This window comes from Pan paniscus, chromosome 19 (genome assembly GCF_029289425.2).
Source record: "Pan paniscus chromosome 19, NHGRI_mPanPan1-v2.0_pri, whole genome shotgun sequence".
In the NCBI taxonomy this organism is placed as follows: Eukaryota; Metazoa; Chordata; class Mammalia; order Primates; family Hominidae; genus Pan; species Pan paniscus.
Genome location: NC_073268.2, coordinates 32,587,609 through 32,605,027, shown reverse-complemented (window position 1 = coordinate 32,605,027; position 17,419 = coordinate 32,587,609). Strand labels below are relative to the sequence as shown.

Below are 17,419 nucleotides of genomic sequence, written 5' to 3'. Positions count from 1 at the left end.
TAACTGTGACTACAGGCATACATAACCACACACAGCTTATTTTTGAAGTTTTTTGTAGAGAAGAGGTCTCACTAGGTTTCTCAAGCTAGTCTCGAACTCCCGGGCTCAAGCAATCCTCCCGCCTCAGCCTTCCAAAGTGCTAGGATTACAGGCGTGCGCCACCATGCCTGGTTTAATTTTCTTACTGTACTCTTCTTTATCAATTGTAGAGTTTTCAAGTTCCCTCAACAACATGTCAAAGTCTTTTGGGAAATCAGTAATTCCATTTCTAGGAATATATTCTAAGGAAATGATTTCTAATACGGACAAATATTTGTGCAGAAATATTCATCAAAACAGTATTACTGTGGCCAAAAAAGTTATACTGCATTCACGGCCGGGCATGGTGGCTCACACCTGTAATCCCAGCACTTTGGGAGGCCAAGGCAGGTGGATCACCTGAGGTCAGGAGTTCAAGACCAGCCTGACCAACGTGGTGAAACCCTGCCTCTACTAAAAATATAAAAATTGGCTGGGTGTGGTGGTGGGCACCTATAATCCCATCTACTTGGGAGGCTCAGGCAGGAGAATCACTTGAACCTGGGAGGCGGAGGCTGCAGGGAGCCAAGATCAAGCCACTGCACTCCAACCTGGGTGACAGAGTGAGACTCCGTCTCAAAAAACAAAAACATAAAGTTATACTGCATCCACAGAGTGGTATATCATACAGCTTTCTCTTTTATTTTTTCCTTTTAGACAAAGTCTCCCTCTGTCACCCAGGCTGGAGTACAGTGCTGAGATCATGACTCACTGCGGCCTAGAATTCCAGGGCTCAAGCAATACTTCCACCTCAGCCTCCGGAATAGCTGAGACTATAGGTGCAAACTGCATCTGGCTAATTGTTTTTCATTTTTAGTAGAGAAAGGGTCTCGCTATGTTGCCCAGGCTGGTCTTCAACTCCTGGGCCCAAGCAATCCTCCCACCTCAGCCTTGGCTTCCCAGAGTTCTGGGATTACAGGAATGGCATGAGCCACCACGCCTGGCCTCTTTATTTTTTTTTTATTTTTTGAGACAGGCTCTCCCTCTGTTGCCCAGGCTGGAGTGTGGTGGCACAATCATAGCTCACTGCAGCCTCAAACTCCTGGACTCAAGCAATTCTCCCACCTCAGCCTCCTAAAGCACTGGGATTACAGGTGTAAGCCACAGTGCCCGGCCCATCAGCCATGTATTGTTTTAATTTCAACTTTTATTTTAGATTCAGGGGAGTACATGTGCAGGTTCGTTATGTGTGTATATTGCGTGACACTGAGGTTTGGGATAGACTGACCCTGTTACTTGGGTAAGGAGCACAGTAATCGATAGGTAGCTTTTCAGCCCTTTCCTCCGTTCCTCCTACCCTCCTTCCCCCTATCCTGTAGTGTCTACTATTTCTGTCTTTATATCCACGTGTACCCAATGTTTAGCTATAATTGCAAGTGAGAACATGTGGTATTTGGTTTTCTGTTCCTGTGATAACTTGCTGAGGACAATGACCTCCAGCTGTATCCATGCTACTGCCAAGAACATGATTTTGTTGTTCTTTATGGCTGCATAGTATTCCATAGAGTATATTTACCACATTGTTTTTTTTCCAATCAACTGTTGATAAGCACCTAGGTTGATTCCATGTCCTTACTATTGTGAATAGTGCTGTGATGAACATACGAGTACATGTCTTTTTGGTAGAATTATTTGTTTTCCTTTGGGTATATATCTAGTAATGGGATTGCTGAGATAAATGGTAGATCTGTTTTAAGTTCTTCCAGAAATCTCCAGCTGATTTCCACAGTGGCTGAACTAATTTACATTCCCACCAACAGTATATAAGGTTTACCCTGCAGCCTTGCCAATATCTATAATTTTATGACTTTTTAATAGCCATTCTGACTAGTGAGATGGTATCTCATTGTGGTTTTGATTTGCATTTCTCTAAAAGTTAGTCATCTTGAACATTTTTTCACATGTATGCTGGCTGCCTTCAATACAGCTATTATGTTTGTTTTGGTTTGGGTTTTTTGTTTTTGTTGTTGCTGTTGTTTTGGTTTGTTGTTTTTTGTTTTTTTTTTTTGAGACGGAGTCTTGCTCTGTCGTCCAGGCTGGAGTGCAGTGGCGCAATCTCGGCTCACTGCAAGCTCCGCCTCCCGGGTTCACGCCATTCTCCTGCCTCAGCCTCCCAGGTAGCTGGGACTACAGGCGCCCGCCACCACATCTGACTAATTTTTTTTGTATTTTTAGTAGAGACAGGGTTTCACCATATTAGCCAGGATGGTCTCGATCTCCTGACCTCGTGATCCGTCTGCCTCGACCTCCCAAAGTGCTGGGATTACAGGCATGAGCCACCGCGCCTGGGTGTTTTTGTTTTTGTTTTGAGACAGGGTCTCACTCTGTCACCAAGGCTGGAGTGTACTAGCACAAACACGGCTCACTACAGCCTCAACCACCTGGACTCAAGTGATCCTCTGACTTCAGCTTCCCAAGTAGCTAAAATCACAGGCACATGCCATGACACCCAACTTTTTTTAAGTTTTTTTTTTTTTTTTTTTTTGAGATGGAGTCTCACTCTGTGTGGCGCGATCTCAGCTCACTGAAAGCTCCGCCTCCCAGGTTCACGCCATGCTCCTGCCTTAGCCTCCCAAGTAGCTGGGAATACAGGCGCCTGCCACCACGCCCGGCTAATTTTTTGTATTTTTTTTAGTAGAGACGGGGTTTCATCGTGTTAGCCAGGATGGTCTCGAACTCCTGACCTTGTGATCCGCCCGCCTCCGCCTCCTAAAGTGCTAGGATTACAGGCATGAGCCACCGCACCCGGCCTTTTAACTTTTCATAGAAATGAAGTCTCGTTGTGTTGCCCACGCTCGTCTCAAATGCTTGGGATCAAGCAATCCTCTTGTCTCAGTCTCCCAAAATCCTGAGATTAGAGGCCTTGAACCACCATGCCCAGCTCATATAGCTATGTTTAATAAATGATGTTTATAAAGAATTTTTGGCTGGGCACAGTGCCTCACACCTACAATCCCAGCCCTTTGGGAGGCCAAGGCAGGAAGATCACTGGAAGCCATAAGGTCAAGATCAGTTTAAGCAACAAGGCGAGACCCTGACTCTGCAAAAAAATTTAAGAATTAGCGGGGCATGGCCAGGCATGGTAGCTCATGCCTGTAATCCCAGCACTTTGGGAGGCTGAGCTGGGCAGATTGCTTGGGCCCAGGAGTTCAAGACCAGCCTGGGCAACACAGTGAAACCCCATCTCTACTAAAAATAAAAAATTACCTGGGTGTGGTGGCACACACCTGTAGTCCCAGCTACTTGGGAAGCTAACGCACAAGAATCACTTGAACCAGGAAGGCAGAGTTTGCAGTGAGCCAAGATGGCGCCACTACACTCAGCCTGGGCAACAGAGCAAGACTCTGTCTCAAAGAAAAAAAAAATATTTAGGCCGGGCACAGTGGCTCACACCTGTAATCCCAACACTTTGGGAGGCCGAGGCGGGCAGGTCACCAGAGGTCAGGAGTTCGAGACCAGCCTAGCCAACATGGCAAAAACCCTTATCTACTAAAAATATAAAAAATTAGCCAGGCGTCGTGGCACATGCCTGTAATCCCAGCTACTCAGGAGGCTGAGGCAGGAGAATTGCTTGAACCCGGGAGGCAGAAGTTGCAGTGAGCCGAGACTGTACCACTGCACTCCAGCCTGGGCAACACAGTGAGACTCCATCTCAAAAAAAAAAAAAGAAATTTTTTTTAAATCATAAATAAAATTACAGTTATACTATAATCTCAACTACATAAAAACAAATTTTAAAATTATGTGTTAACAGTAATTTTTCCTTTGATGATGTAATAAATTATCATGGTTATGTTTTCCCCCACCACAATGAACTGCTTTTATTGTTCAAAAAAAAGAAAAAGAAGGCCAGGCATGGTGGCTTACACTTATAATCCTAGCACTTTGGGAGGCTGAGGCAGGAGGACTGCTTGAGCCCAGGAGTTTGAGACCAGGCTGAACAATGCTGTGAGACTCAGTCTCTACCAAAAAAAAAAAAAATGTTTTAAGTTAGCTGGACATGGTGGTACATGCCTGTAGACCCAGACATTTGGGAGGCTGAGGTGGGAGGACTGCTTGAGCCCAGAAGGTCAAGGCTTCGGTGAACCATGATTGTGCCACTACACTCTAACCTAGGTGACAGAGCGAGAACCTGTCTCAAAAAAGAAAAGGAAACATTACTTTTTGAAAAAGTTCATTGGAGGCCAAATGCACTGGCTCATGCCTGTAATCCCAGCACTTTGAGAGGCCAAGACAAGCAAATCACTTGAGATCAGCAGTTCAAGACCAGCCTGGCCAACATGATGAAACCGTCTCTACTAAATTACAAAATTAGCCGGGCGTGGTGTCGCACATCTATAATCCCAGCTATTCAGGAGGCTAAGGCGGGAGAATCACTGTCTCAAAAAAACAAAAAAAAAGAAAAATGAAACAGTGTATTGGGTCAGGTGTGGCGCCTCATGCCTGTAATCCCTGCACTTTGGGAGGCTGAGGTGGGCAGATCACCTGAGGTTAGGAGTTTGAGACCAGCCTGGCCAACATGGTGAAACCTTGTCTTTAAAATCTAAAATTTAAAAATTAGCCAGGCGTGGTGGCAGGTGCCTGTAATCCTAGCTACTCGGGAAGCCGAGGCAGGAGAATCACTTGAACGCAGGAGGCGGAGATTGCAGTGAGCAGAGATTGTGCCACTGCACTCCAGCCTGGGCAACAGAGCAAGACTCCATCTTAAAAAAAAAGAAAAAGTGTATCAGATTACTCCCTCAGATGCTATCTGTGATTCAAATAATCTGGGTATGAGCGGCTGAGCATGGGGTAGAGGGACTAGTAACAACTATGAACGTCTGTGAGTACCTTTTAAACACAGCTCTGGCCTTTTTGTAGCCACCACTTCGATAAGCCCAATCCAGGTACTTATTCTTCAGGGTTACTGAGTCGGCACCTATGACAGCTAAGAGAGCTTTCTACAATTTAAAAGAAAAAAGAAAGAAGCTATGTGAGAAAACTTACAGATACCAAAACAGATTTTCCCAGAACCACCTGAGGCCACTCCATAGTGCTTTAGGCGCACCTGCAACACTAGAGCTGACCAACCAGGGAACCTTCTGCCATTCCCCACACCACAAGACTTGGAACACGGAGCCTATACCTTAAAGACTGCCTCAGTGTCTTCTTGGCTTTTGGCACCTTCACTCCACTCTGCCCAGGAAATCCACAATGGCAGACAAACCTACTCCCAGTTTAAAAAATGTTAGTTAGAGAACAGCATATAACAAAACATCGCATGTACCCTATAAATATGTAAAATATTATGTATCAATTTTTTTATGCTATAAAATGACAGTTTAGTCCTATGCTCTGAAAACTAGTTAAAAAGGCAGGTTCCTCCTACGATAATCAACATGTAAAATAGGGATTCATTCCCAAACAGTCCTCATTGTGACAGAATTCTCATTGCCCAGCAGGAATGGCACTCCAGAACACAGCCAGCCTTCTGACCAAGTCACTCAGAGCAACACTCTTCTGTGAATTTTAGTTCCTTTCTATTGGGAAATATTTCATGTAGTTATCATCAATCATCTTTTAGTTAAGTAAGTAATTAACAGCTCACACAGTTAGACCCACAGCTACCCAGGTCATGTCTCTGCTGTCTAAGACCCACAACACAAGAACTAATTAATCTAGGCTGAACTATCTGATCTTCATTCATGTCCCAGAGGTACGTACAAATGAGCAGCAAAAGCAAGGCATGGTGGCGCACATTTGTAATCCCAGCACTTTAAAGACGGAGGCAGGCGGATCACTTGAGGCCAGGAGTTCAAGACCAGCCTGGCCAACATGGCAAAACCCTGTCTCTACTAAAAATACAAAAATTAGCTGGGCATGGTGGTGGGCACTTCTTATCCCAGCTACTTGGGAGGCTGAGACAGGAGAATCGCTTGAACCTGGGAGGTGGAGGTTGCAGTGAGCCAAGTTTGCACCACTGCACTCCAGCCTGGGCAACAGAACAAGACTTCATCTCAAAAAAAAGGAAAAAACACCACCAAATGAGCAGTAGTTTTTTTACTACTTTATCTTCTGGAATACGTTTTACCTACTAATATAAAAAATTCACTGCAAAGTGAATCTGGCCATACACCGTGGCTCACGCCTGTAATCTCAGCACTTTGGGAGGCCAAGGCGGGCAGATCACTTGAGGCTAGGAGTTCCAGACCAGCCTGGCCAACATGGAGAAATCCTGTCTCTACTAAAATAGAAAATATTAGTCGGGTGTGATGGCGTGCGCCTGTAGTCCCAGCTACTCGGGAGGCTGAGGCAGGAGAACTGCCTGAACCCGGGAGGCAGAGATTGCAGTGAGCTGAGATCACGCCACTGAACTCCAGCCTGGACAACAGAGCGAGACTCCATCTTAAAAAAAAAAAAAAAAGTTGGGCTTATATTCAGCAAGTGACATTAATATTCTACTGGTATTTCTAACTTTATAAGATATCTAAATAGAATAGGAAGTTTTATATAATTTGGTTAACTTTCAAATAAAGGATATTAAATAGAAGCAAGTTCTTCTACTCTTAACCTATGAACCATCACCACTTAATAGCAAATGCCACTCTAGAGTTGGCTCTCAATAGACAAGTACATTCCAAATGAGCCTTGGCTAGTCTTAAAAGGTTTCCCAAATATAATGAATACAAAAGATCCAGCTCACTGACCTGGGGTTTCAGGTGCACAAAGGCTTCTTCAAAAAGCATGGCTATGTCAGGGCTCTTTGACTCGATCAGCACCTGCAGCTTCAGCTGCCACATTGTCCCAGAGTCTCTAAACAATTCAGTTCCAGCTACTGCCACTTCCAGAGCTTCCCTCAGGAAGTTATAACGCAGCAACGAAACACTCTAGACAAGATGAAGGATGACTGGAAAATTAATTACTGAAACCCAAACAATCTATGTAAATGTAAACCTATGCCTCATTTGAGGCAAGAATTTCACCAACCTTTCCACTACAATTTAAAATAAAAAAGAGGCCGGGTGTGGTGGCTCACACCTGTAACCCCAGCACTTTGGGAGGCCCAGGCGGGCACATCACGAGCTCAGGAGATCAAGACCATCCCGGCCAACATAGTGAAACCCCGTCTCTACTAAAAACACAAAAATTAGCTGGGTGTGGTGGTATGCATCTGTAATCCCAGCTACTCGGAAGGCTGAGGCAGAAGAATCGCTTGAACCCAGGAGGTGGAGATTGCAGTGAGCTGAGATCACACCACTGCACTCCAACCTCGGCGACAGAGCAAGACTCCATCTCAAAAAAAAAAAAAAAGAAAAGAAATGAGCTATGTGATAATTTATAGGTATCAAAACAAATTTTCCATGGCTGTTAAACAGGCACGAAGTGAACAATTTAGAATTTCTCCTATTTTCACTGCTCCTACCCATGAGGGTTATCCAAAAACAGGGAAGACGTAAAAACCAGAGAACCTAAAGAATTTAGACTGTAAGTTAGGTTTTTTTGTTTTTGTTTTTGTTTTTGTTTTTCTTTTTTTTGGAGACAGAGTTTTGCTCTGTAACCCAGCCTGGAGTACAGTGGCGCAATGATCTCGGCTTACTGCAACCTCCAACTCCTGGGTTCAAGCAATTCTCCTCCCTCAGCCTCCCGAGTAGCTGGGACGACAGGCGCCCATCACCACGCCTGGCTAATTTTTTGTATTTTAGTAGAAATGGGGTTTCACCATGTTGGCCAGGCTGGTCTTAAACTCCTGACCTCAGATGATCCACCCACCTCGGCCTCCCAAAGTGCTGGGATTACAGGCGTGAGCCACCATGCCCGGCGTATAAGTTTTTAATAAAACAGTTCACAGCCAGGCATGGTGGCTCACGCCTGTAATCCCAGCACTTTGGGAGGCTGAGGCAGGCAGATCACCTAAGGTCGGGAGTTCAAGACCAGCCTGACCAACATGGAGAAACCCTGTCACTACTAAAAATACAAAATTAGCCAGGCGTGGTGGTGCATGCTTGTAATTCCAGCGAGTCAGGAGAATTGCTTGAACCCAGGAGGCGGAGGTTGAGGTGAGCCAAGATCATGCCATTGCACTCCAGCCTGGGCAACAAGAGAGAAACTCCGTCTCAAAAAAATAATAAATAAAAACAAAACAGTTCACTATGCCAGAACACATGCTCACCAAACAGAGGATGAAAATTAACAAATAGGCTGCGCTCAGTGGCTCACGCCTGTAATCCCAGCACTTTGGGAGGCCAAGGCAGGCAGATCACCTGAGGTCAAGAGCTCAAGACCCGCTTAGCCAACATGGTGAAACCTTGTTTCTACTAAAAATACAAAAATTAGCTAGGTGTGTTGGTGCACGCACTCGGGAGGATGAGTTGGGAGAATCACTTAAACCTGGGAGGAGGAAGTTGCAGTGGGCCAAGATCATGCCACTACACTCCAGGCTGGGTGACAGAGCAAGACTCTGTCTCCAAAAAAATTTTAAAAATCAATAAACAAAAATCAATCCACAAAATCAGTATTTGTGGAGCGTCAAGGAAACAGGTATATTCAAACAGAGTTGGACATAACATAAACTAATGCAATTTTTCTGAAATTCAATTTGACAGTTTGTAGCAAGAGTCATGAAAGTGCTCAACGCTTCAATTTGGGACTTCTACATTAACAAATATGGTCCAAAAAATACATGAATGAAAGGAAATTTTACCTGTTCAAAATGCTTATACCTACATTATTTGAAAAAGAGAAAAAAAAAACCTAAAACCAATCCAATTGTACAAATTTGTGAAAAATTAAATGACAGTATATAATCAGTACATTCAGCAAGCATTTTTATTGCACACTATATGTGCTAGATTCAATAGTGAACAAATCAGGTGCATTCCCTACCACCCATAGAGCCTCCAGTCTAAGAGACGAAACGGTTTGATATGTTTCTTCCGACAGAAAATGAATCATCTAGGCTGGGCACAGTGGCTCACGCCTGAAAGACCAAGTTAGAAAGCCAGGCACGGCCAGGAGCAGTGGATCACGCCTGTAATCTCAGCACTTTGGGAGGCTGAGGCAGTCAGATCACTTGAGGTCAGGAGCTCAAGACCAGCCTGGCCAACATAGTGAAACTCTGTCCCTACTAAAAGTACAAAAATTTGGCCAGGCGTGATGGCTCATGCCTTAGTCCCAGCACTTTGGGAGGCCGAGGCAGGCGGATCACTTGAGGTCAGAAGTTAGAGACCAGCCCAGCCAAGATGGTGAAATCCCGTCTCTACCAAAAATACAAAAATTAGCTGGGCGTGGTGGCATGCACCTGTGATCCCAGCTACTTGGGAGGCTAAGGCACAAGAATCACTTGAACCCAAGAGGCAGAGGATGCAGTGAGCTGAGATCGCGCCACTGCGCTCCAACCTGGGCAACAGAGTGAGACTCCGTCTCAAAAAAAAAAAAAAAGGAATGGGTGGACAAACAAAATAAACCCAAATCATGACTCTTGTTCTAAGTGCTTTTCACTGTATAATATTCCTCCCTTTGCTAGTACAGATTTCATTTTTTGCATAGGCCAAATACTGGGAAACACATATAAACACACTTCACATACCAAACTCCCAAGTGGCCTTCATCTTAAGACTATATATATTTAAAACATGACTCTGGCACAAAACAACTGGAATAAGGTATTTGTAACTGGCACAGAATATTTTCTCCATGTTCTTACCAACTGCTTGTATTGGCATTCTGACAGAAGCTTCAGTTCATGTGCCTTCCTGAATACAGTCATGGTTCTTTCCAACCTCTGAAAACAGAAAAATCCCTCAGTTCATTACAAAGATCCCAGCAGGGGCCTCTGGCCTCTGACAAGAACAAAAGCAGTTTTGCACATTTCTTAAAATTCAAAGAAGCTGACTTGCTCCTGCATGGTGGTTTCACTTATGAATAGATGCAATGGGCAGCTGCACCAAACAGAGCCCAGTTACACGAGAGCCCCTCCTAACCTGGCGGCAAACCAGACTCAGACCTTTAGAATGACACGTCACCCACAAGGAGAGAGAGAGTGGCTAAACATAAAAGTTCTCAGAAACTGTGCCAGACACCAAAAGATCTGTGCTTCTGTTCTTTCAGAAGGCAGTCACTATCTAGTCAACCACTGTAACCATGTAACAACCTCACCTTCCCTCTAAGGAACCCACTATTTGACTTCTTAGTAAATCTTTCCAAGCAAAAGGTGATGTAACACTTCCACATGGCCTCTGGAAAAGTCAGAAAGATTGTGTTGATCAGATCACTTAGTTCAACATTCATCACATCAAAGTTATTAAAAGAGAAGGAAAAAAACAGTCATCATACACCTTTTCTTCAAGGGGAAAACTCTCCTCTGAAGAAGAGTTTAAATCAGCCTGATTTTAAGTGTTACGCTGACTACAGCCAATCAAACACCTCAAATATTGGGGGAAAACAACTGAGTAACAGCTTAAATATAAAAACTGAAAGCCTTATCCAGGTTATATATCCCCTCTGCCTTTATTCTACATTATTACAAAATAAAAATTAAATCACTTTCCAAAGATTATTAAGGGCGGGGCAGTGGTTCACATCTGTAATCCCATCACTTTGGGAGGCTGAGGCAGGCTGATCACCTGAAGTCAGGAGTTCAAGACCAGCCTGGCCAACGTGGTGAAACCTCATCTCTACTAAAAATACAAAAATCCATGGGGCATGGTGGCATGCACCTGTAATCCCAGCTACTCGGGAGGCTGAGGCAGGAGAATTGCTTAAACCTGGGAGGAAGAGGTTGTAGTAACCCGAGATCGTGTCACTGTACTCCAGCCTGGGCAACAGAGTGAGACTCTGTCTCAAAAAGATAATTAAGGACGTCGGTAATCCTAGCAAGTTGGGAGGCCGAGGCATGCAGATCACTTGATTCTAGCAGTTCAAGACCAGCCTGGGCAACATGGCAAAACTCCATCTCTACAAAAAATACATTAAAATTGGCCTGACGTGGAGACATGCGCCTGTAGACCCAGCTACTTAGGGGGTTGAGGCGGGAGGATTGCTTCAACCCAGGAGGCAGAGGTTGGAGTGAGCTGAAATTGCGCCACTGCACTCCAGCCTGGGTGACACAGCAGGATCCTGTCTCAAAAAAAAACATAGATAATTAAGAAATAATAATTAAAGAATCTTAGGAATTATTTCCTAAGCTTCCCCCAAAATAGATGAACATAAATACCACTAATATGGAGGAAGGCCATAAAAGTTAGAAAGCCAAGACCAAGTTAGAAAGCCAGGCACGGCCAAACGCGGTGGCTCATGCGTGTAATCCCAGCACTTTAGGAGGCCAAAGTGGGCAAACCACCTGAGGTCAGGAGTTCAAGACCAGCCTGGCCAACATGGTGAAACTCCGTCTGTACTAAAAATACAAAAATTAGCCAGGCATCGTGGCACACGCCTGTAATCCCAGCTACTCGGGAGGATGAGGCAGGAGAATCGCTTGAACCTGAGAGGTGGAGGTTGCAGTGAGCCGAGATCACACCATTGCTCTCCAGCCTGGGCAACAGAGTAGTGAGACTCTGTCTCAAAAAAAAAACAAAAAACAAAAAAAACCCAGGCACGGTGGCTCACGCCTGTAATCCTGTAACCCTAGCACTTTGGGAGACCAAGGCAAGTAGATCGCCTGAGCTCAGGAGTTCGAGACCAGTCTGGGCAACACAGTGAAACCCCGTCTCTACTAAAATACAAAAAAATTAGCTGGGCATGGTGGCGGGCACCCGTAGTCCCAGCTATTTGGGAGGCTGAGGCAGGAGAATTGCTTGAACCCGGGAGGTGGAGGTTGCAGTGAGCCGAAATCGAGCCACTGAACTCCAGCCAGGGTGACAGAACAAGACTCTGCCTCCCAATAAAAAAATTTAAAAAAAGCCAGGCTCATCGTAAACTATGTTACAGAGACATCCCCAATATTGATTTTGGCAATGGGAACAGGAGCTTAAGTTTCACACTCAGGGATACTATTCCTTCTATATCACACCATGGTTTGGTGAAGTTCACCTGTTGGCAGAGTCTTCACTGCCTCTTCATACACAGCACAGCATCTCTCCTCCTTCCGGCCGACCTCCACTGCTTTGGCTTGTTTCGTTGTAGGCTGCTCTTCTGTCTGTGACTCAATCTCTAATTCTCGCCTTGCCACGTAATCCCAAGTGAGAGGATCATCTGTGTGTAGAGCCTGAAGGCTGAAAAATACAATTTACTGGCATCAATCCCACAACAAGAAACTGACTCAGAATATCAGAGAAACAGTTACCTGTGCTTAAAAAATCTACACAGGACATCCCTGTAACAACTGCAGTACCATAAAAACTATTTCCCAGGCCGGGCCCGGTGGCTCGGCCATTGGGAGACCAGCACTTTGGGAGTCTGAGGTGGGTGGATCACCTGAGGTCGGGAGTTCGAGACCAGCCTGACCAATATGGTGAAACCCCATCTCTACTAAAAATGCAAAAATAAGCCAGGCATGATGGCATGTGACTGTAGTCCCAGCTACTAGAGAGGCTGAGACAGGAGAATTGCTTGAACCCAGGAGGCAGAAGTTGCAGTGAGTCGAGATCGCATCACTCCAGCATGGGCGACAGAGTGAGACTCTGTCTCAAAAAAAAAAAAATATATATATATATATATTTCCCAACAGGCTCTCCAGAATATGTTCACTAACTGTAGAAATTTTGTCAATGGATCAGAATTGTCCCACTTTTTCACTTTTTTTTTTTTTTGAGCCAGAATCTCATTGCCACTAAGGCTGGAGTGCAGTGGCACGATCTCAGTTCGCTGCAACCCCCATCTCCTGGATTCAAGCAATTCTCCTGCCTCAGCCTTCCAAGTAGCTGGAATTACAGACGCATACCACCACGCCCAGCTAATTTTTGTATTTCTTTGGGAGAGATGAGTTTTCACCATGTTGGCCAGACTGGTCTCAAACTCTTGACCTCAAGTGATCCTCCTGCCTCGGGCTCCCAAAGTGCTGGGTGGGATTACAGTGTGAGCCACTGCACCTGGCCAGAGCTGTCCCACATTTATTGAGTTTCAGAATATTTCAGGTATCATTCACAAATGTTAACTTTCAAGTTAGCTCTCAAAGTCAAATCAGCAGTTATCTGTGACAACACAAGACTCCAAGAGACCTGAAGAACTTTTTTTTGTTTTTGAGATAGGGTCTGTCACCCAGGCTGGAGTGCAGTGGTGCCATCATGGCTCACTGCAGCCTCCACCTCCCGGGCTCAGGTGATCCTCCCACCTCAGCCTCCCATGTAGCTGGTACTACAAGTGCATGCCACCATACCCAGCTAATTTTGGTAGTTTTATTGTACAGAGTTTTGCCATGTTGCCCAGGATGGTCTCCAACTCCTGGGTGCTCAAGCAATAGTCCATCCCAAAGTGTTGGGATTACAGCCCCTGTGCCCAGCCTAAAGAACTTTATTATAGATGAGCTCTTCATTTTCGTTTGTGTGTGTGTGTGTTTGTGTGTGTGTGTGTGTGTGTTTTAAGACAGAGTTTCTCTCTTGTTGCCCAAGCTGAAGTGCAGTGGCACGATCTCAACTCACTATAACCTCCGCCTCCTGGGTTCAAGCGATTCTCCTGCCTCAGCCTCCCGAGTACCTGGGATTACAGGCATGTGACACCACACCCAGCTAATTTTTGTATTTTTAGTAGAGGCGGGGTTTCACCATGTTGGCCAGACTGGTCTCAAACTCCTGACCTCAGGTGATCCGCCTGCCTCGGCCTTCCCAAGTGCTGGGATTACAGGCATGAACCACTGCATCTGTTTTTTTTTTTGGAGACAGAGTCTTCTCTGTCACCAGGATGGAGTGCAGTGGCGCGATCTCAGCTCACTCACTGCAACCTCCACCTTTCAGGTTCAAGCGATTCTCCTGCCTCAGCCTCCTGAGTAGCTGGGATTACAGGTGCATGCCATCACACCAAGCTGATTTTTCTATTTTTAGTAGAGACGGGGTTTCACCATGTTGGCCAGGATGATCTCAATCTCTTGACCTCAAGTGATCCGCCCACCTCGGCCTCCCGAAGTGCTGAGATTACAGGCGTAAGCCACCACGCCCAGCCCAGGGTTCTTCATTTTCTAAATAATAGAGAAAAAGCACAACCTACTCCTCTCTCAAAACCCTGAAGATATCCAAACAACAGATTGATTCAAGTTCCATTTCCCCTCCTGTCAAAGGAAGAGGTGCTACCAAAAAACGGAAGTACCCACAAGGTAGGCTAAAAATAATTTTTTTTTCTTTTTTTGAGACAGGGTCTCACTCTGTCACCCAGGCTGGGGTGCAGTGATGCAATAACAGCTCACGGCAGCCTCAACCTCACAGGCTCAAGGGCTCCTCCCACCTCAGCCCCGCAAGTAGCTGGGACTACAGGCACATGTCACCATACCCAACTAATTTTATTGTTATTTTTTGTAAAAACAGGTCTCGCCATGTTGCCGAAACTTACAAATAATTGTAAAACCATATAATCAGACATTAAAGAATGAAATTACCAGCCAGGTGTAATGGCTCACACCTGTAATCCTTGCACTTTGGGAGGCTAAGGCAGGAGGATCACTTGAGCTCAGGAATTCAAGATCAACCTGGGCAACATAGTGAGACCTCATCTCTATAATTAAAAACATAAATAAATAAAAATATAATAAAGAAATAAAAAGAATAAAATTACCAGCACTCAACTATAAACATATGAGTATAACTCTCATTTTATGGATAAATGCCAGGAAAATAGAATTTAGAATTTTATATAAGCTTTAGATTTTTTTTTTTTTGAGATGGAATTTTGCTCTTGTTTCCCAGGCTGGAGTGCAATGGCGCAATCTTGGCTCACTGCAACCTCCGCCTCCTGGCTTCAAGTGATTCTCCTGCCTCAGCCTCCCGAGTAGCTGGGATTACAGGTATGCGCCACCACGCCCGACTAATTTTGTATTTTTAGTAGAAACGTGGTTTCTCCATGTTGGTCAGGCTGGTCTCAAACTCTCGACCTCAGGTGATCCATGCATCTCGGCCTCCCAAAGTGCCAGGATTACAGGCTTAAGCCACCGTGCCTGGCTAGATTTTTTTTTTTTTTATTGAATAAACTATTTCCCCCAGTAAGTGAATCAAAGAACTCAATCAGGAAGATACTTTTTTTCTGAGACACGGTCTCACTCTGTGACCCAGACAGGAGTGGAGTGGCAGGATCACAGTTCACTCCAGCCTCAACCTCCCAGACTCAGGTGATCTTCCCACCTCAGCCTCCAGAGTAGGTAGGACCACAGGCATGCACCACCACACCTAGCTTATTTTTTGTAGAGACAGGGTTTCACCGTGTTGCCTAGGGTGGTCTCAAACCCCTGAGCTCAAGGGATCCACCTGCCTTGGCCTCTCAAAGTACTGGGATCCCAAAGTGTGAGCTACTGCACTGGGCCAGGAAATTTTTTTTTAACGTAATATGATATTAATTTTTTTTTTTTTTTTGAGATGGAGTTTTGCTTGTCACCCAGGCTGGAGTGCAATTGTGGGATCTTGGCTCACTGCAACCTCCGCCTCCCAGGTTCAAGCGAGTCTCCTGGCTCAGCCTCCCAAGTAGCTGGGATTACAGGCATGCACTACCACGCCCAACTAATTTTGTATTTTTAGTAGAGACGGGGTTTCACCATGTTGGTCAAGCTGGTCTCGAACTCCTGACCTCTGGTGATCCACCCACCTCAGTCTCCCAAAGTGCTGGGATTACAGGTGTGAGCCACTGCACCCGGCCAATATTAGCTTTTATTCCAGGGATTTAGTGTGGTATCTTCTTTCTCTTCTACTAAATATCCAACCTCAAACCCTTAATCTCAAGATCAGAAATAGATATATTCACCTTTCTACTAACTTTACTTACTCATCATAAATCTCTTTTTGTAGATCTTTGGCAAAGTCAAATAGCTGTGCAATTGAAAGCAGTGACACGTGAAATTCTGCACCTAAATTTAAAAAGCAGGGGAGGGGAAGTTTATTGCCAATAAGAATCACTTTACTTTAAAAGTAGCATTCTCTTCATGTACTGGAGTTAATCTTCTTGTTTTTGAAATGAGAAATAGAATAAAATAGAAGAAAAGTCATCCCATAGTCCCCTCACCCCAGTGTCCCCCTACTCAAGCAAAGCTATTGTTAATCTTTGGAGTATTCATAAAAAAAGAACTAATTTTCAACTCCCCACATGATTTAATTACTCCATGAGAACTTACTGAGGATTGGTGCAATGGCTCACACCAGTTATGCCATCACTTTGGGAGGCCAAGGCAGGAGGATCACTTGAGCTCAGGAGTTCAAGACTAGCCCGGACAACATGGTGAAACCTCATCTCTGCTACAAGTACAAAAACTAGCCAGGCATAGAGGTCCATGCCCAGCTACTCAGGAGGCTGAAATGGGAGAATCACCTGAGCCCATGAAGTCGAGGCTACAGTGAGCCATGATTGTACCACTGCACTCCTGCGTGGGTGACAGAGTAAGACCCTGTCTCAAAAAAAAAACATGGAAGGATAAATGAGTACACGCTGGGTACAGTGTACACTGCTCGTTGATGGGTGCACCAAAATCTCAGACATCACCACTAAACCTGTTCCCCAAAAACCTACTGACATTTTTATTTTTTTGAGATGAAGTCTCGCTCTGTTGCCCAGGCGCTCTCAGCTCACTGCAACCTCCACCTCCCGGGTTCAAGCAATTCTCCTGCCTCGGCCTCCCAAGTAGCTGGGATTACAGGCGCCCACCACCACACCCAGCTAATTTTTGTATTTTTAGTAGAAATGGGGTTTCACCATGTTGGCCAGGCTGGTCGCGAACTCCTGACCTCAGGTGATCCACCTGCCTTGGCCTCCCAAAGTGCTGGGATTACAGGCATGAGCCACCATACCTGGCCCAAACCTATTAAAATTTAAGGAAAAAAAATGGGAGTAGAATATAAATTTTAAAAAGAGACTTATGCCAGGCATGGTGGCTCACGCCTGTAATCCCAACACTTTGGGAGGCCGAGGCGGGCAGGTCACAAGGTCAGGAGTACGAGACCAGCCTAGCCAACATAGTGAAACTACGTCTCTACTAAAAATACAAAAATTAGCTGGGCAGGGTGGCACACACCTATAGTCCCAGCTACTTGGGAGGCTGAGGCAGGAGAATCACTTGAACCCAGGAAGCAGAGGTTGTGGTGAGCCAAGATCACGCCAATGCACTCCAGCCTGGGCAACAGATCAAGACTCCATCTCAAAAAATAAATAAGTTACTGAAATGTTCAATTATAGCCTAGGAAAAATAAGTATTTTCTGAAAGAAACAGGACACTATTCCTACAGAGTTTCATACACATTCT

At 45.1% G+C, this 17,419-nt stretch overlaps 1 protein-coding gene across 3 annotated transcripts in view; it reads right to left on the bottom strand.

Moving 5' to 3' along the window:
- Nucleotides 1-17,419, bottom strand: part of UTP6 (UTP6 small subunit processome component) — a 38,814-nt gene that overhangs the window by 5,333 nt on the left and 16,062 nt on the right. For 2 of the 3 annotated variants that reach the window (XM_003811976.5, XM_055101317.2), the window contains exons 10-16: nucleotides 15,952-16,033; nucleotides 12,085-12,266; nucleotides 10,213-10,292; nucleotides 9,761-9,838; nucleotides 6,765-6,944; nucleotides 5,204-5,284; nucleotides 4,909-5,018 (exon numbers count right to left, since the gene is read on the bottom strand). In XM_003811976.5, coding sequence (XP_003812024.3) covers nucleotides 4,909-5,018; nucleotides 5,204-5,284; nucleotides 6,765-6,944; nucleotides 9,761-9,838; nucleotides 10,213-10,292; nucleotides 12,085-12,266; nucleotides 15,952-16,033 — 793 coding nt within the window. The remainder of the gene's footprint in view (nucleotides 1-4,908; nucleotides 5,019-5,203; nucleotides 5,285-6,764; nucleotides 6,945-9,760; nucleotides 9,839-10,212; nucleotides 10,293-12,084; nucleotides 12,267-15,951; nucleotides 16,034-17,419) is intronic. The other variant, XM_008964349.4, reaches the window with a different exon arrangement.